Raw genomic sequence first — 24,101 nt, 5'->3', positions numbered from 1 at the left:
ACTGACTGATTTCAACAGTATTCTAGAGGATGAGAGAGCTGCTGATCAACATGGGAGCCTCAAAGCTTCCACTCTTAAACATTTATAACTAATTAAACCTTCACATTGCCATAAATGCACAACGGGGCGCTATTGAATCTGGTTTTTGCTCGCTGTCCACTGTTTGCCCTCACTGCTGTGGGCTCCTACCAGCAGCTGGGTCATGGATCTACGGCTGACATTTGCAGTTAGCCAGTTGGGTCGGCCGTTTAATCATTTTGGCCATTTCACTGCTAATGTGGTCTGAGTCCCAAGTACATTCATTCATTATTGATGAGAGAATAAATGTCTCCCTGGTACACTAGATGCAGCAATTACCCAACTGAATCATCCCCCTATGATGAGATGCTTTTGTGTCGGACGGCTGGTCATCCATGTGGATGTGGCTCAGGGGTTTAGAACTCACATAGAGACTTTCTTTCTGTGTGCGTGTGTGTGTGTGTGTGTGTGTGTGTGTGTGTGTGTGTGTGTGTGTGCGCGCTTTTCCGTACAGTAAAAAAAAAAAGAAATTCTCCTTTTTTTTTTTTCTCGCTCAGGCAATCACTGTGCCGCTGCCTGTTGCCATGGCAACTACCTGTTAATATTCCGGCAGAGTTTTCTCACTGACAAGGGGAGAGCGCCACTTTCTCACAACAGAAAATCGATTGGACATTCCTGCGGAAAATAAGGGGAGCTGAGCCATGTGGCGGCGACCAGACACGGGGGGTGCCTGCTTGCTTGCTGCATCACCGGCAACATGTTGGCGATGACGGTTCACGGCGTCACAGTGACCTAATTGACCTTGACTTGTCCTCTCAGAGTGGAAGTGCATGCAGCTTAAAGCAAATCAAAATGTCACCCAGTGGTCATTAAGCTTCAGTTTCTTATTGGGTAGTCCTTTTCTTAGAGTGTTTTTTTTTTCCCAGCAGAGGAGGCTGTTCAAAGGTCGGGCATTAAGGAATTGAGCTTTCTTTGCTCTTGACTGGCGAAGCCATTCAGAGCGGATTGGCTGTCTATCATGAAAAGGGATGGCATTGATCACGAATCCCATTATGCCCAGGGCTTGATCTCCAACAGTCCAGACAATCCCGTCTACCATTTCTATTCTGAAAAGACCTTTTATAAATGGCTGCTTTTCTCGCGCAACAGACAGGAAAGTCTGGATAATGAGCTATAAATTACACACACACACACACACACACACACACACACTTGCATGTACTTTTGTCGCATTCAGGGATGTCACAATACCCAATTCATTACCAGGATAAAAATAAAACAAGAAATCCCATTTCATTCTTCCTGACCACCAGAGATGAAAGAAAATATCTGGTTGACACTGAACTTCAGAGTCTTTTTTTACATATTATTTCATCCTTCATGTATCAAATTAAGTACTCTATAGTATTGCTTTATAAACAATGCCTAGCCCTTAACTTTTTTGCCCAAACCTTTGTAGTTTTGTAGCCTAAACCAAATGAAACTTCTGTCTTTTTCAGGGCCTTTAAACAAATGAAACTCTTGGTGAAATATAAAGAAACAGCAAAAACACCTATTGTACCCAGTAGAAAGTGGAGAAGGATATTCTTCCCGACCACCAGAGACGGGATGAAATACCTGGATGACACTGAACTTTAGAGCCTTTTTAACATCTCTAACTCTTGTTTTATGTCATCCTTCCTGGCTGTCTGAGTTTATTGTCAACCAGGTATCTCATTCCGTCTCTGCAATCTGAGTTACATCTGTATCTCTCATTGTGCTGCCAGTTTCTCTTCTCTTCTTTTGTCTCCTTTTTTCTTTCAGAGCAGAAAGAAAGATGCATTGAATACTCAGCTATTTAACTTGTTGCTCTTATTATGGATATCAGCTGCAAGGAGCTCTTGTCATCAGGTTGACTTTAAGTGGTGGGTGATTGGGGGAATCTCTGTGTACTGACACGTGTACTGCCACAATGAAAGGACACTGGGAATCCCCAGCTTTGAGTCAAACAACTACTGCAATGATTAGGCTTTAGGAGTTTATGCTTCAACTTGGTACCAAAGTATTGGTTCTTGTAAGATCAAAAGTCGCATTTGTCTTTGCATGTAAAACCACAAACTTAAGCCATAAGTCCATTAATTGATTATTAAATAAATTGTTATGGCATGTTTCTGTAGTAACTATTTACCAGTTTGTCGAGTCAACAAGTACTGTCACGTTTTCAGAATTTGACATCGACTTGGTACCACATTTTTGGTTCTCATGACATCCATAGTTCTATTCGTCCGAGCATGTAAAACCACATACTTGACAGCTTTGTAGAGCTTAAATTATTAGTCAATTAATTCATAATTCAATCGACAGAAACTTTAAGGTGGATTAAGATTAATTAGCAACCATTTTTTTACGCAAATATGCCAAAAAGCCCACTGTTTCCAATGTCTTAATGATAAAGATTTCCTTCTCTCCTTTGTCTTGTGTGACAGCACAAGCTTTGGTTTGTAGGATTTTTAAAAATTATTTTCTGACAATTTTATGACCAAAAATATGAATAGAGAAAGTAATCTATGGTTGAATCAGTAATAAAGTAAGTGTTATTTGCAGCCCTACACATGTAAAGAAGTAATACTGGGCTGAATACCACAAGTTTCATCACCATACAGTATTTGCTTGTATCGCAAATTCTGCTTTGATACAATTTGATCATTTTAAATGAATAAAAGAATAAATATATAGAAGGAATTTAAAGCTCAAGATGATGATGTGCATTGATATTTTACACTAAGCATCAATAGTAGTTGATTGCTAATCATTAAATCATTAGATCCCCTACATATAATATCAATTATAAGTTTACTTTTATATAAAAGAAGAACATGCCGAAAGGTTCAAAATAATAGGCGAGTGTGAGTGTTTTGGCCTCAGACTTCAGTAAAGTCTGCAGCAGACGTGCAGGGTGCTGTGATGCATCTCCTCTGGTCTGGTGACAGAACCTAACAAGACTATTTCTCTGAGTAATGCACACGTATTGAAAGGTTCTCCACCTCTTGTTTCAGGCAACAAGTGTCGGTTGTAGAAAATAGCTCAAAATCAAAATGTCAAGGTGTCCAATTAAACCTGGAGTGTTTTTCTCCAATCCCTTCTACAAAACACATTACACTGTCACCTGTGAAGCTGCTGTGCTGGAAGAAAAGTCTTCTCGGTGCATTTTTGGACTCTTCCGTAGATGTGGAGTATCTGGAAAACACTTGAGATTTATTTTTAAGTGCTGTCAGACTTTCAGGGACTTTTAGTGCCTGTGAAGTTGATTGTCTTGTTTTCATTTCTGCTGAAGGATCACACACACACACTTCTCTGTCATGTTAAATCTCTTTAAAAGCCCACTGAATAGTGTTAAAACTTCTCCACATGGGCCTTTTCTTGAGTTCTTGGAGCGGTGATACTTGGAGGTTCTCAAGGTTATCGGCCTGTGTGCCCGTAGGCCGTGATTACTTTCATCAGGGTTCAGTAAACACTGTGTGATGATTTGTTAGAGGAGCTGCAGCCTTCGCTCCACTGATCTCCCTCACAGACCATCTCACAATGTTTGTCAGCAGTTTGCCTTGTGGAAAGGGCAGCAGCAGGCTTCTGCTAATAGTTTTTAAATATACAGCATAGAATCGATACAGCATAGTATTGGGATATTTTGCGTGGATATATTTTGATTCATGTAAGTAGGGCTGGGCGATATGGACCAAAAGTCATATCCCGATATATTTAGGCTGAATATCGATATATGATATATGTCCCAATACTTTTATCGCAAAGGTTTAGTCAAAGTTAAAGCCAAATATGACATGTCACAAGTAATTTTCTTGAAACTTTTTATTTAAGTGAAGATAAATTCTGAATAACAACAGGAGTACCTTTTATCAAATCAAAGCTCCATGAAGTGCACATTTGAATAAAAAAAATATCTTGAATAAAAATAGCCCATAAAATAAAATAGGCCAATCTTTTAGAAAGAAGAAGAAAAGAATAACGGACATTACAAAATAACTAAACCACTAAATATGACAAACCCTAGTAAGGGCAGCATTTATATATAAAGAAAGACAAACAAATTGAACTATATCGATACATGCGATATGGTCTAACTCCATATCACATTTAAAAATATATCGATACATTTTTAATATCGATATATCGCCCAGCCCTACCACCAAGTATCGATCAAGTATTTTCACAATTTTTTTCCCCCGTTTTCTTACTCTGATGCACACCAAAACAACCAGTCCGAGAACACTTGCAGAGAGGGTCTTGGTCCATTTCCAAACAAACCCTAGTGCGGTTTGATTGCACTGTGAAAGTAATCCGACCAGAATCCGACCATCTTCGTACATTCCCCTCTTCAAATCTTTTTGTTTTATTTGGTCCGCTTACGTTTCTGCCGAATGAAACTGAAAATGAAATGTAACGAAACAGGTAGAAGCCATTGAATAGATTGATAACCTACTAGAAGGTAGAGTAATACATTTTATTTAGAAGGCTCCTTTTTGGCACTCAAGGACACCGTATACAAAGAGAGAAAAAGAAGCAACAATAAAATACACAAAAATAAGAACAATTACAATAGACTAGGCAGGAGGAATAGGCATTTTTAAACAGATGTGTATTGAGTTAGGTCCCTACCTGCCCATAATTATGGGATTATAAGCTTATAAACGCCCATTCAATAGTGTGATGAAGTCCTGATCAGGTGCAACTACAGTAAAGAGAGACTCACTTCCAAACATGCATATATAAGAATGGTGAACTGAGCTGAACTCTGTGCTGTCTGTGCTGTTTCAATACATCCTTTTAAGCTGTAAAACAACAACAAAACAAAAGAGGGGAAGAAAAAAAAATCTTGTTTGTGTTGCTTCTTCTAAAGAACATTTTCAGCTCATCATGTAAACATCAAAAACCTGGCAGACAAGTGGCTTCATTACCACGGCAGCCGCTTTAAAGCTGGATAATATCAAAGAGTCACATCTTTGTTCTGCAGTTTCACGCTGTGCGAGGTTTTATTAATTGCTTTGTTCTGATCCAAGTTCATTTTTTTTCTTTTTTTTTTGCATTTTTTGTGTCCCTCTGCTTCTCTGCAAAATAAAACTTCCAAACCCTTTCCCCCCTGAACGATCTATCCCCACACAAACAGCTGCTGTGTGCACATACCTGCACACCAGCTCAATAGCCTCTGCATTATTTACAACGACTCGCACGAGCGGCAGTGTTTCCGCGGAGACGGCTCTGGGGAGTTCGGTACACCGCTCTGAGCTTTAAAGTAGTCTTGTCCCGGTGACCCAGTCTCCGTCTTCATCTGCCCGACAGCAGCAGAGATGAAGGAAGCTCCAGAATAGAAAATGCAGGTCATATCTGTTTATCTGGGATTAGTTTCTCAAGTATACGTATATATATATATATATATATATATATATATATATACCAACAGGCTCATCCAATTGCCTCAGGGGTCACAGGAAGATGTGCTTGAAGTGACTCAGAAATATGAGGTTATAAAACACGCCAGTGACGCTTCAGAGTTTCATGTTTCTCGTCATTTTTTAATCAGACGTTTGTGTCAGCATCCTCACTTCCCTCCATCCCCGCCTCTTCTTTTTTTCCTCGTCTCCATGGGGCCAGACTGGCTTCTTTCTCACCTCTGATGTTTATTACACAAACAGCACCTAGGATCAAATATTCTTACTTTTTTTTCTATCCTGAGAAGCCAAGTGTTGGTGAGAGATAACATGTAGAGGGAGTGGGAGGTGGGGGAAGAGAGAGCTGCAGACTTGTTTATACGTCTTGATCTGACGGGATGAATAATTCAGCAAAGGGCTCCGTGGCACCCCAGGATTATATTAAAAGAATAGTTAGGGCAGTAGGGGGGAAAAAACAGAAAATTGTAAGGGGTGACGGAGAAGACAGAGGCCTTGATAACGGAAAGCGCTGTGAATGATTCAAACTTGTTTTCACCCCCAAAAAAGACACACAAGTTTTAAATCTCCAGCAGAGGTAGCCGTGAATGCCAATCTGGTTGTGGTGATTAGAGGAGATTTCTGCGCCTCACTCTGGGACAGGAGACGGAGAGCGACTGACAGCTTCCTTTCTACCCGAGGTTGGAGGAATTCTGTTTTGCAGTTTGCCATCAGGCACTCTGAAGTCTTCTTTCGGAATTTTTTTTGCTTTTTTGGGCTTTGCTCTCCCCAGACATTTGCAGCGCGGAGCATATTGCAGAGGGCAACACTGATGTGTTGTTTACTTTGCAGTTTCACAGACTTTTTGTAAAAAAAAATCTGCCTATTAATGTGACCTGCTGAGAAAAACATGCATTTGTCCAAAGTTAACTATACAAACTTACTGAATCATGTATTTATTCATAATTATTCTTTATCAAAATCTGTGTTAAATATGGATGTATAAGAAGAACTGGATACTGAGCCGACACTCAGCCTTGCAACCATTTTTTCCCAGTGGACACTCAAAGTATTGCAGGCAAAAAAAACCTGCAGCCCAAAAACCATTTCCCTCATGGACCACCATTAAAAAAAGAAATATCTGAAAAATATTTGACAGGGCACTTTGAACTGCAAAGAAGGTCAATTATAACTCTTACTATTATATATTTTTTAGGTTGTATGCTTGTAAAACTTTCCTTAAGCCAAGAGAAGTGATTTTTCAAATATATATTATTATCATTATATTCTACTATATTTATTTTATTATTTTTTATTTATTTATATTTTATTAATTTTCTGGGTTATGTTTTCTCTATTTAATTCATCAAATAATAAAGTAAAAATATTTGGACAGCCCTAATATATACATTTATATGAATATCCATCCATCCATCCATCCAAATAACAATGCAAACAATTATTATACTAAATAAATATTTATTTAAAAAAATATATTAATATTTTATATATAAAAAATAATAAATAAAAATAAGTCAGAACACATATGTTGTAGTGTATTGCCACAACATACTGAAAACTCCTCCTCGTATTTGTGCCCTGGATTTATAACACCAGACAGAACAAGAGCGTCATTGTGAAATGGAATGAAGTACGAAAATTCTGTTTATTCTGAAACATCCTGTTTTCATAATCATTGGAAGCCTGACCACTGAAACAATTGAAAGCTTCATTTAAGGATGGTATTTGATTCATTCCATAGCCTTACAGTAGGTATATGGTCATTTTTTTTAAAGGCCTTGGTTATATAGAACCATTTCAAGAGCATTTAAATGCCTATACAGTATTTCAATTACATGCTGTTTCAATCATGGATATATATCTATAAAACCTTGTCTTTACATCTAAATGTATCCTGGTTTTCACCGTCCTGCCAATCACTACATCACAGCTTACAGGGAATCTTATTTCTCTTTGGAATATAGAAAAGCTACGACACTGTGGACCAAAAAACATCCATTTTTGTTTCAAGGAATGCTATTTGAGGCGCACCCTATTTCCAGCTGTTCCATCAATACCGTCAAGTGGTTTGACAATGATAGAAAAAGCTGTTGTAATCATTATGGGAGTTTCCAAATAAAGCTGACCTCCCCGGAAAGGCTGTGGGAGGAAGAGGGAGCGGGACTCCGACTGGGGAATACTGGAATTCTTTGGGCCGGACTCTGTGGGAAGAGGACATGGTGGGAGGAATCTGGAGCCGGAGGGGAAAGCTCCGGAGCCTGCTGCAGCGTGTCCTCTGCGTGGGTCTTTTGTCTTATGTGCTGGCATCACACACGGACAAATTGACTGAGTTCCTCCATGTTGTAATTACTGTTTGTTGAGAAACGGCGTATCCCCCTGCGCCGTGTCATTAGGATTAGCACTCGGCGGGGTGTTGCTTTCCATTCTCCTGTAGCAAAAAACTCAATATCCCATCTGTCACAAGCCATTCTCTGCAGCTAAACAAAGCCTGGCTGCACCAACACCACCTAAATGGATTAATCCTCTCAAGCCAACATTATCTGCAGCACCTTGTTTACAGAGAGGGGAGAAAAAAACCACAGAACACACCTGAGATCACAAGGAAAACACACAGTCAAACACTGTTTATGCTCAAGGTCGCACTTTGAATTTATAGCTTTGAATTTACAGCTTTGAAGTAACAAATGTGGCTCGCAGCCTAATTGGCTCAATTAGAGTTCAAGCTATGAACTAAAAAGTCGGGCGTGGAGCCAGGAGGAGAGAGGTGTCAAACTACAAGACTAAAAAACTCACTGTGAGACACTTTATTTCAAGATGATAAGCATGTCTGCACTTTGAGTCGTGTAACATTAACGTTAAAAGATGTCTTTGTGTAAGAGAGCTGCTCCGCATTAACAGAGACAACATGAATCAGCATCCCATTCATTCAAACGTTAACTGAGGGTTTATATTACCAGCTGTGATGTTTTTTCACCCAAAAAAATGAACATGTACAGTACGATCTGCTATTAACCTGCAACTTTGTCTCCGTGTTTAATCACAAAAACAAATGTTTGATCTCAAAGTGCTGCTTGTGAAATTAACGTTTTTCATCCAGCTTACACACTCCGCTTTGAATATTTAACAGAAAGTGCTGATTTATGGTATTCTACTGAGTGGGTGATTAATTTCACATCAGCAAAAAAAGTTGCAGCTAAAAAAAACTTTTCACTAAAAGATGATTGCATGGATGTTTCCTGTCTCTGACCTTTCTGACCTGTTTGTTTGTTTGTCTGCAGGTGTGCTGAGCCTGCCGGAGAGTTTGAACCTGCACCGGGACCAGCAGCGCTTAGGGAGGGCCGGAGAGGGTCAAGCATACACCCAGGCCGAGCTGCGCACGCTGGAACAGTCGCTGCTCGCAACGCGGGTGGGCAGCATCGCAGAACTGAGTGAGTGCAGCTTTATTATCACTTTACACAGCACATAATACACAATGTGTTTTAATGAGTTTTAGAGAAGTTACTTTCTCTTACTTCTCTCCACCAAGGTGGAGAGAAGTATTAGGTTTCTCCAATATATTAGTGATAAAGTACACTAAACTTACAAAAGTGTCTGTACTTTCACAGTAAGCATCTTCAGTTAGGGCTGAGCAAATGATATATGATATAAGAATTACCCATTTAGAATCAGGCTGAACAGCTCGTATGATTTCCTATGAAAAGTTATGCACTGGAATTCATGGGTAAGGCATGAAATTTTGTCAGAGAAGAATCAACATAATGTTAAAAGCCACATAGATTAGCTGTTGGGTCAAATCCCCCGTCTTTCACCCAGGAGACCTGTGTTTCCTGTTGATTTTTTAAATTATTATTAAACCTTTATTTAACCAGGAAAGGTCCCATTGAGATTAAAACTCTCTTTTTCAATGGAGTACTGGCCAAGACAGAACAGCAGCGCAAACAAAGAACAAGTCAAAACAAAACAGAGACAAGACACACAGATAATATTACAACACATAGTGATCTATGACTCTAAAAATGCTAAAAGTACAATAGATTTAGGAAATCAACAACATCAGCTAAAACAACAACACCTGGATGAATCAATTTCTTGCTTTTTTTTAATGTGGATTGAAAAGCATTTGGGGAAGTAACATCATGAAAGGGCAGATTTTTTTTTAACACTAACCCCCCTAACCTTAAGGTAGTGATTATGTTGCCTTAAACATGACAATTTTACAGCATTAAAACAGCAATTGTGATGTTTGAAACAGCGACTCTGATGTAGGGTCGATAGACAGAAAAACAGACAGATAGATACTTTATTTATCCCGCAGGAAATTCTTGTAACCAGCAGCACAAAACACCAACACACAATCAGAGCATCAAAGCTGCAGAAATCAAAGATATAAAAATACATAAAAGCAGACAATGATATATATACAACAAACCTCCAACAAAGTGAGAATGTAGTACATTATACACTAGAGCTCAAAAGTTTGGGGTCACTTTGAAAATGTCTGTGTTGTTTTCCATGAAAACAAACTGTTTTATTCATGAAATAAGTTACAAAATGAATCGAAAATAGACATTGACAAGGGCAGAAATAATAATTTTAACCCATACAAATCTCCAACTTTACCTCTAGATACTCAACCAGCCTGAGGAAGGATCAGTTATTGCTTCTCAAATCAGCACAAAACAGTTTCCAGCTGTGCTAACATAATGCTCAGGTGTTTTAATGATCAATGAGCCTTTCAACACTATAAACGTGCACACAACGTGCCAGTGGAACACAGGACAATATATAATAGATATTTCATAAGAAAATCAGCCGTTTCCAGCTTTAATATTCATTAACCACATTAACAATGTCTACATTGTATGTCTGTTTTTTTAATTTCAAAAAATTTGCTTTTCTTTAAAAAATAAGGACATTTCTAAGTGACCCCAAACTTTTGAGCGTATAGTGTCAGTTGCAGTCACATGTTAAAAACTGCATTTTGTATCACGCTGCAAACGTTTCTATAGGAAATTTACAAACACCTTCACGAGAATACACTGTTTAAATACTAAGTAACCGGAATATCTACATGTGGCAGTCAGTGTTTACATTGTTGCAGGCTGCCACAAATAAATCAGTGAATTGGAAACTTCAAAAACGACAGTACAGATTTCCAAACTGGTGTTATCTGGATAAACTGATCACATGTTGGGGATCTAAATTGTTACTTTCTTGCCTGAAAAGTATTAAAGCTAAATAAAAACAAACAAAAAAATGGCTTTGTGTCAAGTAAAGGATTTATCATCCGGCAGCAAAAAGCAAAGTAATTGCACCTTCATCATGAAACGGAAGTTGGATTAAAAGATCAATAGAAAAATGTGATGTGTAGTAAAAAAAAATAAAAACTATAGACTGTTAACAGTAAAATCCTGCATTCAAGTTTGAAATGACAGTACAAAACTATTGGCAACAAACTGTAATAGAGTAGAAGAATGGATTAACATAAAATGGAAATAAATAATGTATAAATAACACAAGGTTTACAGTTCAATACTTTTAAATGTAGCCAAAAAAATTACAAAAATGGGTCTTCAAAAATAACCTTTTCTCATAGCTTTTCAGTGCAAAATGTAGTGTCTAAAGCATTTTTACGAGCAGATCTATATCCACATTCTACTAAAGAGGAATGAACATGCCTCAGTGAGAATGTGAATGTCTGAAGTTTGTTAACCACTCAGATGAATGCGTACTAGATGTAGTAACATTCTCAATTGGCCACAAACATCCTTACAGAAAATCACAATTAAATATGTTTTCTGGAGTAGATAAAAGGTATAAATCTGCGTCAGTCCGCAGAGAGTTAATGGAGGATATTTAATTGCTCCCTCTGGCATTTAATGTATGCAAACCGAATGTGTTACCATTTGGAAGTCACAGCTGATGAGACGCATTTAATATAACGCACATATGGAGACCACAGAAATATTATTGCAATTTTATTCTATGTGTAGCAGGTACATAAACAGGTTCTGACTAATATATTTGTCCGCTTTTTATTAAATATTATCCAACATCAATTATAAAGCCAAGAGATAAAAACCTGCCTGCAGAATTTTATTAATAATCCGTACTTGGAATATAGTTAAGGTGACCTGTAATGATCTACTAAAACACTACATTTACATTTTTAAACCTTTTTTTTGTACCCCACTGAAGAGCTATTAAATTTAAAGTGTCATTATTATAGTGAAATTTAAGGACATTAAATGTTGACCTCTTATATACGAGCAGCTTGAGGCCGCAGTGATTGGCTCTCAGACACTAACGTTTGACGAACATCGCTATGTTAAGTTCAGCGGACAGCACATTATAAATGCAGCAGTGATTGTTAAGCGCATTAAATGTGATCATCTCAAGGACTTATTTCCATAACTGTTTGCCAAATCGGCCCATTAGCGTGAAGGAATGCACTCTCCCTGTCCCCGTGGGCCGTCACGGTGGTCTGAGGCCACGCCACCGCCTCCATGCTGTCCCCTCACTAAACACACACAAGACACACAGATAATATTACAACACAAAGTGGTCTCTGACTCTAAAAATGCTTAAAGTACAATACAAATCATGAAATAATCAACGTCAGCTAAAACAACATCACCTGGATGAATCTATTTCTTGGTTTTTCAATGTGGAATTAAAAGCATTCAAAGGAAGTTACGTCATGAAAGGGCAGTTTTTTGAAGCCTAACCCCCCTAACATTATGATCGTGGTTTTTCTGCCTTAAACATGACCATTTTACAGCATTAAAACAGCATCGTTATGTTTCAAACAGTGACTGTGATGTAGGGTGGATAGACAGACAGACAGGTAGATACTTTATTTATTCTGCAGGGAATTCTTGTAACCAGCAGCACAAAAAACACACAATCAGAGCATCAAAGCTGCAGAAATGAAATATATAAAAATACATAAATGCCGACAATGATATATACAGCAAAACATAGTGCAAACCTCAAAGTGAGAATGTAGTATGTTATACACTACCCCTCTCCTCATCCATCCCCTCCTCCTCCTCTGCCTCACCTCTGCAGCCAGCAACCGTTCTGTTACAGCTGTTCTAACACCTGTTTATGAGTCACGCCGCCCGGAGACCTTTTAAATCCAAGGTCACCGCCTCAGAGGCTTTTAACCTCAACTTGAAAGGATGCACCCCCCCACCTTTAACTCCTCCCGCCCCCACCCTTGTCCTCGCCCTCTCCACAGCCTCATATTACATCATCCTGTCCCCTGCAGACATCTGCACGCCACCTTCGTGTCTGCGCACATTTGTCCTGGATGGATGTTTGCAAACCGCCGATTCACTGTGCATCATCGATTAAAGCAGGAATTTGTAGTCTTTTTCTTGTCACCAGTCGCTCTGTCACAGTCGTGATTAAGCCTGTAAGCAGTTTGTGATGCATTTATATTTATGGTGAATAAATACAAGAAGATGCACGAATAGATGGGTGGAAGAAGAAGAAGAAGAAGCTCCACACACAGAAACTAATAGAAGATTCGAAGAAAAGTACTTCACACTCTGGAGGGTGCAGAGGATATCCTCTCTAAACCTGCAATAACTGATTTTTTTGGCCACTTGGGGGGCAGTTTAAACACAAATTCACTCACAACAGAAAAAAAGGTGGCTAAGGGCAGAAAACGTTTGTGGCTTCTGCTTTACAAAATTAACATGATGTAAGGGATTTTCTGCAGAGCACACAGCGTCCCATCAGGCGAGTTCATGAGCCAATATGGCTTTTGGGCTGGATCTGTTGGGCCACAGCCACTTGTTCTGTGCTTTTGCTGACTATTAAATATGAAAAAGAAGAGAAAACAAGAATTTATTTAATTTCAACCGGTTTGGTTATTCCTCAATAATACAGTAACTTGTGTAGTCCTTCCAGCTTTTTGGTTTTAGTTTCAGGTGTTGTTGATAAATAAAGTTAAGTCTGTAAGTAAAGTTTTTTTTAAGCCTAACCCTGTTCTTTTCCCCTTAGAATGTGAATGTCTGAAGTTTGTTAACCACTCAGATGAATGCGTACTAGATGTAGTAACATTCTCAATTGGCCACAAACATCCTTACAGAAAATCACAATTAAATATGTTTTCTGGAGTAGATAAAAGGTATAAATCTGCGTCAGTCCGCAGAGAGTTAATGGAGGATATTTAATTGCTCCCTCTGGCATTTAATGTATGCAAACCGAATGTGTTACCATTTGGAAGTCACAGCTGATGAGACGCATTTAATATAACGCACATATGGAGACCACAGAAATATTATTGCAATTTTATTCTATGTGTAGCAGGTACATAAACAGGTTTCTTAAAAATAACAGTAATCGTCTTGGCGTTGATAAAAGACATGAACCACCAGCTCTTTTTATTCAGTCATTGTCGGGTTGACCTGAAAAGTGGTCCGTGGTTGGTGTCTCTGTGTTTCTTTTCTCTCTGTGTCCTTTTTAAACCACATCATCTAGGTTTATAAGATTGTTTAATTATTATTCTCCTTACCCGCTTATCTGACCTCGGGGCTGGATTCGAACCTGGGACTCTCTTGCTGTGAGGCAAAAGTACCATCCACTACATCACCATTTAAACTCTTCTAAGATTGATCTTAATATTAAAACAAAAATGAAATGATATTCAATATGCCTTATTAAGAAAAAGATTACGACATGTTTTTACGACCTTGTCCATCAAAATGACCAAAACTTAGCCCCAGTGTCATCATTTAGGTTGATATGGCAAAAACATTTAGAGTTGTATTTATTTGTTGAGTCCTTTGTAGCTCTTGTTTGCTCTCCACCAACTCCAGAGGGAAATATCTGGCTTTTACACAACTAAATGCTCCACTATGTTCTCTAACTTTTTCTGTCAGTTGTTCGTTATGGTAAAGAATACATATATTGGGATGCAGCGTGTTCATAGTGTTAAAACAGATTATCAACATCTTAGTGTGGTATGGTAACTAGTCAACACTTTGAAGGCGTTATTAGCATCCAGCAGGACATTCTGTTCACACACTTGGATCAGACGGCAGAAAAAAGCAGCACCGGCTGCTGTTTGATTCCTGGTTAATGCACCGTGTGTTCGACCCCCTCCACCATGCTGCCTCAGCTGGACTTCCTCACCTCCGGGGTCGGCACGCCGAGCGCTGCCAGAGGTTGACATGTGGCGCGTAATACAGTTGCTGCCAGCTGCTCGCAGACCTTTAGTGGGTTTTACTGGATTCTGTGGAATAATTTCCTCCTCATGTTGCGTTATGTGAACAGATTGATGTTGAGTAGAAGTCACTGCATGCCATGAGTGTGAATCTGTGTTATCAAGTGCATGATGATTGCATTAAGGGTGCTACTTTTAGCATGTTCTGCCATCTGCCTCTGATAGAAACTTAAAGGAGCAGATTTGCTGGAACTTTTGCATCTAATTTTTAGGCACTTTTTTATCCACAGACTTTAGTTTGTTTATCAGAAACAGGTGCAACAACCTGTGAGAGCAGTTTGCCTGTCATCTAAAGCACAGCTTGTGTGTAATCAGCCTCTCTCATTTATGCATCTATTTAAAGGATTGCTCTGGTCTGTATTTTGTTATTGCCCAAAAAAATCCCACTGATAAAACAAATAAAATAATATAAATAAAAAAATATCACTCATAGTAATATATATAGTAAATATGGATTGTATTATAAATTAATTAAATATTAAGTATTTTACTGTTTTATTTTATTTATTTATTTATTTTTATTTATTTATTTATTTATTTATTTGATAGATTGATAGCCTTATTTACTGATCATTATTTTATGTATGATTTTATTTGTAATGGACCAGTACATTGGCAATTGCAGAAGCAGTGTTCAATGTATTGTACATGTAAAACAAATTATATTTAAAAAAATAAAAACATCACTCATAGTAATATTTATAGTAAATCTTAATTAAATCGATTGATTTACAAATAAAGTATTTCCTTTAATTTTTTTTTTTTGACTGATAGCCAACCCTGATCATAACTGCTACATAATTTTATTGTATTTATTATTTTATTTCTAAGGGGCAGAGAAACATTGGCAGTTGCAGAAGCAGTGTTTAATGTACCGTACATATGAATAAAGCTAATTCCCAACACAACAGTCCCTGGATAGGCATCGACAGTTCAAGTAGTCTTTAAAATTGTATGCTACAGTTAAAGGTTTAAAAATCAGTGCATATAATAATCATAACAGTAAAAAGTAAAGTGCTCAGCTGTTTGAGGAGATTATTTATTTATTTACTCTTTTTTTCTCATTGTTTGCATAATGTACAATCATGTAAAAAAATGTTATATATTATTTATTATAGTTTTATGTTTGAGAAAGTAGCTCTCTGGGTACATTTGCAGAGAAAAATCAGTGCACAGTCCACATAAAAAAATTCATTCCAACTCAAAAAATGACTGTACCAGCCACCATATTGGTTATTGATGAAATTCCCCCTCTAAAATCCTTATTTGTCTAAAAAAAATCCCATATCAGTCGGGCTCTAATTTTAAATCAGCACAGGCAGGTCGTGGACAAATACAGAAAGTTCTAAGTAAACATCAAGCAGCCGCTGCAGCTGGTGAAGTACGAGCCAGAGCAGCCAAGATAAAATACAAGATGGCAACGTTCCAAAAAAGCTGCTGTAGAGGAATAAATTCCAGGGGTTGTCACGCCTCAGACAGATGTAGTAGTGTGGTTGTCTGTTTAATGTAGAAATGTGTCCGCCCCATAGAACATGTAAAAAAAGAGGTTTATAATGAACGTGTTTCCGCAAAAAAGCATTAGGGGAGAGCCACAGTGAATTATTTCAAAGACAGAAAATAACACCATTATGAGAGAAAATGTGTGGAGTGGCTAAAAATAAAAGACGGCAATCTGACCAACAAAGACAGAGGGAACTTACAGTGATCTGCTAATGCACTGTGATGAGTTCACTCTTTTCAGGAGACTTTTATGTGTACAAATTACCCCGTGACGTCATATCATCAACACGTACATTCTGCACCAGTTTCTCTTCTTTGTGCATTTATTTTCAACTTAATTGGGTGCTTCATTTGTACCCTGGAATTTTTTTTTCATTTAAAAGTTGCCAATTATACATTTTCTTCTCACTTGGACTCCAAAAGGTTTTGTTTCTTTATTTGTCATCAAATTAATTTGAGCATCATTATTTTTTCTTTTTATTCCTAAATTGTCCCATTGAAGGGCAGATTGGTTTGTAAATACTGTGTTTATATGTTTGTAACACTATTTTTATGAGATTAGTTCTCATGCTTTTAATTATTAAAGGTTAAATTGTTTTTATTATTGCTGCACCAACTCAACTTACAATCACATTTAATTAAACTCGTCTAGGGCTGCTGATTATTGCATAATTGTACATAGTTTATCGCAAATAAATTGCAACTAATTCAGTTATTTTTGCTCAAAACGTTCCTTAAAGGGTGTAGATAATGTTGTTGGTTGAACAGATACATCTCTGTACAAATCTCACAAATATTGTTTACTGTCCTATATTGCCATATTAATTTATGACTGATGTTCAGTTCTAGCATCTTATTTTCTGTAAACAAAAAAAAGGAGGCTGCAGGAGAAACCTGCTCTGCAAGCACTCAGTGTTGCTCCTTAATCTTAATGTTTTAAGTGCTTTGTAATAATTGATAAATTAATGAAATGAGCATATGTGAAAGTGTGTTTGAAAATGATTTCCTTGGTCTCAGTCAGAGCCGTGTTTATTTTCTGTTAATGCACACTGAAGATTCTCTTTCTTTAAAGGTATTTGAGTGCATCTGACATTATTTTTTGTGAGGAAAACAAGTAAGAAAGATGCAGCGTGATGCACTGAAACTTCCACATAATTATCTCTGGCTCTTCTTCTTAGTTCTCAGTGAGCAGATCCAGAACATTTTCTTTTGTAGATCAATCCAGCAGAATTCCTGCAGAACCCAGAGACAACAGCTTTATTGTTTTCATATGTTTGAGAAATGAGATTACTACCAGAATATGAGAAGATTTCCTTATGAACATAGTGGCTGTGGAGTTCAGTGAAAGGGTTATAAGGGCTGCCAGTCATCTCAGCGGTGCCCTGCTTTATATACTGTAATTAAATTACTAATGTTCATAATAAGAAATAATGTGATAATGATAGGTGACACACTGCACCTCCTCTTATGTCACAGCAGACCTGAATGAAACAGGCGTTTAAAATCAGTATCAACACATTCAAATTGTTTAAATTGAAATCAATTTTAAGCTATTAGCTCGATATCTGAACAATAAACAAGACCACTCGAAAGTTAAACGGCCACACAGAGCCGGTCGACGGGGCAATTTCACGCCCGAGTTGTTTGGTAATTAATGGATGATAGAAGAGGCTGTTAAAGAGCAACATTCATCACTATATCCATAATTTCATTCTCCAGAGGTGGAAAAATAAGTCTTTTATTCCTGAGGTCACCATTATCTCCCCCTGCTCATCATATTTCATATCTTTGTCGGAGCGAGGAGAGCGGATCGCTGGTGGCAGATTTGGCCAGTTGACGCTCTGGGTGTTTGCACTTTTCTTCATCTCGTCATGACACATCGCCATGAATGATTACTTTCTTTCTCTGTTTAACTTCATGAGCTGTGCGTGTGTGTGTTGGGGGGTCGGGGTATAGGATCTATAGGCGCTGAGCTGACATATTGTGACCAGGTGTGACAGAGAAAGGCCGTTCATCTGTCAATGCAGCGGCCGCCCTGTGGGTCAGAGAGCAGCCACTGGGCAAATAAACGGCGTAATGTAATACAGTGCAGGCCTCTAACAATGGGGCCCTCCATTCCTGCAGCTGGGTGTGCCTCCACAGAGGAAATATTCAAAGTATGAACTTAGTTAGGCAGAACCTTAAAGGGAGAGATTTTGTGAAGTGGGGTTGAATGAGGTACTTACCCACAGTCAATGTACTAACAGAGAAGATAAGATATGACTTTGTTTGTTCCGCAGTGGGGAAATTTAGTTATCACAGCAGCTCAAGATACAGACACATAGATTTAAAAACAGAATAAGAATATAAAGACATATACAGACATTCTATACACATTATATAGATACATTTTTGCTATTTGGCATTTATTATTAACATATATTATTGTGTTGTTTGTTTTCCTGAGAGTACTTTGCATTTTACAGATATTGCACATTGGAAAAACATATTTTAGCATGTTAAATAGGTTCAATAAGTTGAATAAGTTGTTGCATGTAGTGGTATGAACATCAATGAATAAATATATTTCAATATATATTTTATTTATTTTATTAAATATATAATTTATGTAACTTTATACCTCTACTTCACTACATTTAGAGGCAAAAGTTGTACTTCTTTACTCTGCTTCATTAAGCTGAGTATTTCTCTTTTGTTAAAATGGAATTACATTTGGTTAAGAGTGCACTATGACTTGTTTAAGACTTCAAATGTAGTTTGGGACTTAGGAATTAACTTGTGACCTGAGTGCAAAGACTTGCAACTTGTAAAACAATGACTTGGTTCATCCTCTGGTTACTGCCAATGCAAATCCAACATTTCCTCCTGCTGCTGCTTCATAATAAAAGCACTCCAGTGGCTTTTATTTTGACGCAGTGACAGAAAACGCAATGTCTTTGCACGAACAGCAACCAGTTATCAAAACTGTGTCTATATAACAAGACAATGGTTTTACTTCCAGTATTTTCTGACAGCGAATCAGTTTTAGATATTGCAGGGAGCAATGGAACAAGGAGCCGCCTCAGTCAGCTGTTAGAAGAAGAGCTGCAGGCAACAGGCTGCACACCTGAAGTATGAAATCAGATCCATCCAAAGACTTCTTTATTAAAGCGACTTGTTACACAGATACAGCGGTTGATCTTGTGTTTCTGTCAAAGTAGCTGCTCAAGAATTATACCACAGTAACCACAGCTGTCACCAAATCAACCAGGAGGATAAAAACTTTCAGCAACGCGGACTGAACCATTAAATGTTAATGTGTTCCTTTTCATTTGACAGCTAAAGACATAATTTGAGTTTTAGGCTGATATGTGTTTGTTTTTTTATTCATCACAGGCCGTGTGCGTTAAACATTCAGGCATCTCTCGCTCTGTATTTTCCCGGGCTGACAATAGCCGGCTTGAAAAATGACTCATCGTGTATTCTACTGTGCATAGGCAGAGAGGGAAAGTGCTTATTCTTCAGGGCTGAGTGGATTTCACAAAGAGAGGAATCCCTCTGCCCCTGCAAAGCTGCAGGAGTTGTGTGTGGTTTGAAAGGATACAGAAAATTGCACAGCACCGGTGATGCTATTTCTCTTTTCCCGGGCAGTGATTGCTCACTGAATACCTCTCTAACCATAGTGACCATGTGCTTCAAATTTCTACCCATGAACAAACATTGTTTTCAATGATAAATTATTATTAAAAAAGCCCCCCTCATCCTATTCTTCTTCAGCAGCCAACAGGATTTCATTAATATGACCGTGACTCAGACTACTTTCCCTTCAGTCTCTGCTCCATTATCCCACACTCACCATGTGGATGTGAGATAATGGGTTATAGCTTCACACACACACACACACACAGACACACACACACACACACACACACACACACACACACTGGCTGAGGAGCTTCACTTGGAGGTGTTACATTTCATCTCATGCCATTCTCATTTTTCATCATATTGGAGTTAAAATACTTATCCTGCTTCGCCATGCATCATCTTTCCTAATCTCACATCTGACCCACTTCTCAGAACGGGTGATAGAAAAGAGAAAAATTAGGCTTATTTTCTCTTACGTTGATGTAAAAAAGTGGTAAATTTAGCTAACATGGTGATGCAGTTTGAGCTATAACGTTGCATTTTTCAGTTTCTTTCCACTGATTTGCAGCTACTGATGATAACGTCACCCTCATGTCCTTTTCAGTGTGTCTCTCTAATGGACATGTCAAGGCAGAACTGTATCTCAATGTGCTGGGAAAGGTTCCCGCTCCTCTTTATTTCATTTTCTCCGTCCCCCTCAGAGGTCTGCAGAGTCATTCACATCTTCATGTCTCTCCATCTTAAAGGCATATAAACATATTTTTTAAAAACTGTTGACTTGGCTGTAAAGATGGCTTATTCAGTCACTGGAACAGGGTGCGGCCATTTTTCCTTATCTGTCTCCCAGCACCTTTAGGAGGACGGTGGGGGCTTGCTGACACAAACAACCCCCCTCCTCACAATCCTCCAGACACACACCTCTTCATTCCACACAAAAGACACATGCTGGAGAATCTTGTAGGCTGTTGCTGCATGCTGCAGTAATTACGCGAGCCTGGATTCATTATTGTATAATGGTTTAATGTCCCTCGATACCTGCCACGGGATCCCACTCGCTCATCGCGGCTCAGTGCTGCAAAGATTACAACAGAGATTAAAGCTGTTTGAGGAATAACTCGAGTATTTTTCAAAAGGAAGATGTAAGATCACATTTTCTAGGATAAATCACTCAGAGACTGGGGGTCTTTCTCCGTTCGTGTCTTCATTGGCACGGTGTTGGTAATCTCCAGGCCAAAGGATGTAGGTTAAAGGAGGCCAAATGTGGCTTAAGAGAGAACATTTCAATTCTGAATTCTCTATCTGGATCCCAATTAGCCTCCACAAAGTGGTCGCTAGTCGTCTTGAGATCAACAGAATAATAACATTAAAAACTAGAAGGGCACCCAAAGAGCGCAGACCTCAAGCAAGGCCAGCTGGCCTATCCTGCAGTGTTAATAAAAGTTAAAAATAATTGGTGTATTCGGCCCGTGATTTGAATCCGCTGCAAATTTTAATGGTTTCTGCCTTTGACCTGTCTGCCACCTTTCCACCAAGTTTCGTGAAAACCAGGCCAGTAAATATTCTGTAATCCTGCTGACAAACAGACAAAAACAAAACGAACCAAAATTACAACAGTACACAAGTCAGTAACACATCATCAATAAAACAAAACGGAACAAGCCATATGTAAGTTAAATGGCTGTTGATATGTAGCAATAGTTTTAAGACCTCTAGGATATACATAACTGTAGTTTGAACATTCTAGTGACTATAATTAAAGTACTTATTACAGTATAGGCCTATACTTACAACTATCTTGAAACTGAACTGTAGTCATTTCCAGTCAGATCCAGTTGGTAGAACTGCAAAACATCTCCAACAAACTCAGTAAGTGCATATTCAAGTTAATTTGCAACAACTGCCGCTATGGCTGCTTTTATCTGTACTAATTCTAGCATTAGTGCCGGTATGTATTTTCTGTCATCATCTGCAGCGCAATCCCTGATTGGCCCCGGTACATTTTAATTTCTAGAAATGAGGTGGAATGGGAGAAATGCCAGACTATCATGTAGAGCCAACAGAGGTTTGAGCTCACATGATACAAGGGTCTAAACAGGTTAACAAACGTCTTATTGAAACAGGGGTGATTTCATTGGTGGCCTCCACATATCCATAGACATATGTGTGTGTCTGGACAGACATGGATGTAAACTGAAACTTCACTGGTTGGCAGAGTCCTATAACTGGAAGCGGTAATGCTAGTTAGCCATGCTAGCTACATAGGGTTGGGGCATCAGTTGGTTGGTTGGTTGGTTGGTTGGTCCAACACCATAACTAATCCATTAGTGCTTATAGTCAAATGTTAGCCTGGCAATACGCCACAATGGTGAACATTGTAAACAACATTTTGTTTGACTGAAAGCAAAGTACATTTTCATCTTTTGTTTTTATGGCATTGTTTACGCTGAACACGTCTAACGTTAATTGCCATTATTGTAGACAATTTTGGTCGATGTTATTTTCCTCCAGTTTTTTCCTATTTTCCTCTTGTCTCTGTACACTCCTAAAGCCTTGGGATCTTCCTGGTAACTCATGACTGATAGCATCCGCTTGTGTCTTGGCATGCATCTCTGTTCACTCTCACCTTGACTATTTGGAAGGACTACTACCTCCAACAAGGACAAGTATTAACTTTCCTTTCTTGCATTTGCTATTCACCTTGGGTCTTTCTTCAGAAGCATTACTGTGTGTCCCTTTTGTCATCCATAATCCATCGACAAAATTTCAAAAGGCTGGTGTACAATTCCAACACAAAAAAGGATGAACAAGGACGGGCGGTGGATAAAGATCTCAGCAGTTTACTTGCCAGCTGAGGATGCATCACATGGCGACTTGGCCGGCGGCAGCGAGTGTAGAAAGCGGAGGAGAGCCAAAGACTCACTTAAAGAATGACCCATCACGCCCAAACATCTGTGTACAGCCCTGATTATACAACATCAAACACAGGACAAATTTGAAAGCGTAAGACACTTCTTCTTGTCCTGTCTCGTCCCACAAGGACACAAACATTGACTGAGGGCGCTTGAAGTTAATAACCACCAACTGGCTGTGACCGGAGATTAAGCTTTGACTGCTTTGTTTCCTGTTCATGTTTAAGGTCAGCGACCTGCGTTTATACCCCCTGTCAGTGTTGTCATTCGATCATGCCGTTGCTATGTTGTCTCACACCCCAAGTGTTGGCTTCTAATTAAAGTCTATTGAATGTATTGCATTTCCAATAAGGCTGATGAGCGCGTGAGACTGCAGCGACATGTGCGAGCGCTCAAGTGTGCGACACCTCTGCGGAGAGGTACGACACCCACAGGCAGATGTTCTTCATTAATAGTTATTACCCATCAGCCTGACATGTGAGTGCTGATGACACTCGAGCCTGCCTCCTTTAGCTCCTTGACTACTTGTGACTTTAGTGTCTGAGGTGGAAGCTGAAGTTTAACATCCACTTTAAACTCAAGTCCTGCTGCAATAAGAAGACGGACATTATTGCAGCATAGACTTCACAGCGGTGCTGCTGAGAGATAATGCGGACTCACTAATTGAGTGTTTTGGAGAGAGCCCAGAAGGCTAATGGAAGTTTTGGGGTAATAAGGCGGTGAATTGAACAGGCTGCTCTTAGTTCTCACCTCACTGTTTCCGGGGGAAAAAATGAAAAGGCAGGGCAGCTGTTTGGAGGCAAATACAGGCAGCTGCTTGGAGCAGTGCTTTGATGAAAGGGGACTTCACTAAAAGGCCTAATAGCTGTTGGTATTTTGACTGAACTTGTGTCATTAAGGAGGGTATCATTCTCTGGCTTCATACTCAGCCAATTTATCACGGACTCACTATTCATTTGCTGGAAGAGGGCGCTTCCATTTACTGTGATTTTGGATTTTGTCTCTAGCCAAATCCTTAACGCACTAAAGCATTTTTACAAGATTATTGATCAAGATTGGTGGAGGTTTTTTGAGCTACTTGGCAGCTTGAGTTAGTGCCTATACAGTATGCAAGAGACTTTATTTTAAAGTGAAACTAATTATCCACACAGAGAGGCTTCACTGTGACTTTTTCTAAAGATTTCCTCTTATCTTTCTTTGTAAAAGAAAGTTACTTTCTACCTTCCATGATTATTTTGCCCCTGATTCCAAGAAAGTTGGGACTTTAACTTAAACATATCGTGATTTTTTGCTTTCTGAAATACTTTATGTTCAATTAAAAACTGTCCAAATACACTATATTTTATGTTTAAGCTGACAAACTTGTTTTTT

At 38.6% G+C, this 24,101-nt stretch overlaps 1 protein-coding gene across 1 annotated transcript in view; it reads left to right on the top strand.

Annotated features, from left to right (window-relative positions):
- Positions 1–24,101, top strand: part of LOC131961059 (ankyrin repeat and BTB/POZ domain-containing protein 3-A) — a 225,056-nt gene that overhangs the window by 136,547 nt on the left and 64,408 nt on the right. Inside the window, exon 2 of the mRNA XM_059326336.1 lies at positions 8,735–8,884. Within this exon, the coding sequence (XP_059182319.1) occupies positions 8,735–8,884 (150 nt within the window). The remainder of the gene's footprint in view (positions 1–8,734; positions 8,885–24,101) is intronic.

Source organism: Centropristis striata, chromosome 22, assembly GCF_030273125.1.
Source record: "Centropristis striata isolate RG_2023a ecotype Rhode Island chromosome 22, C.striata_1.0, whole genome shotgun sequence".
NCBI classification, from domain to species: Eukaryota; Metazoa; Chordata; class Actinopteri; order Perciformes; family Serranidae; genus Centropristis; species Centropristis striata.
Note: the sequence above shows the minus strand (reverse complement) of the source record. Positions and strands in the feature narration are given on the sequence as shown.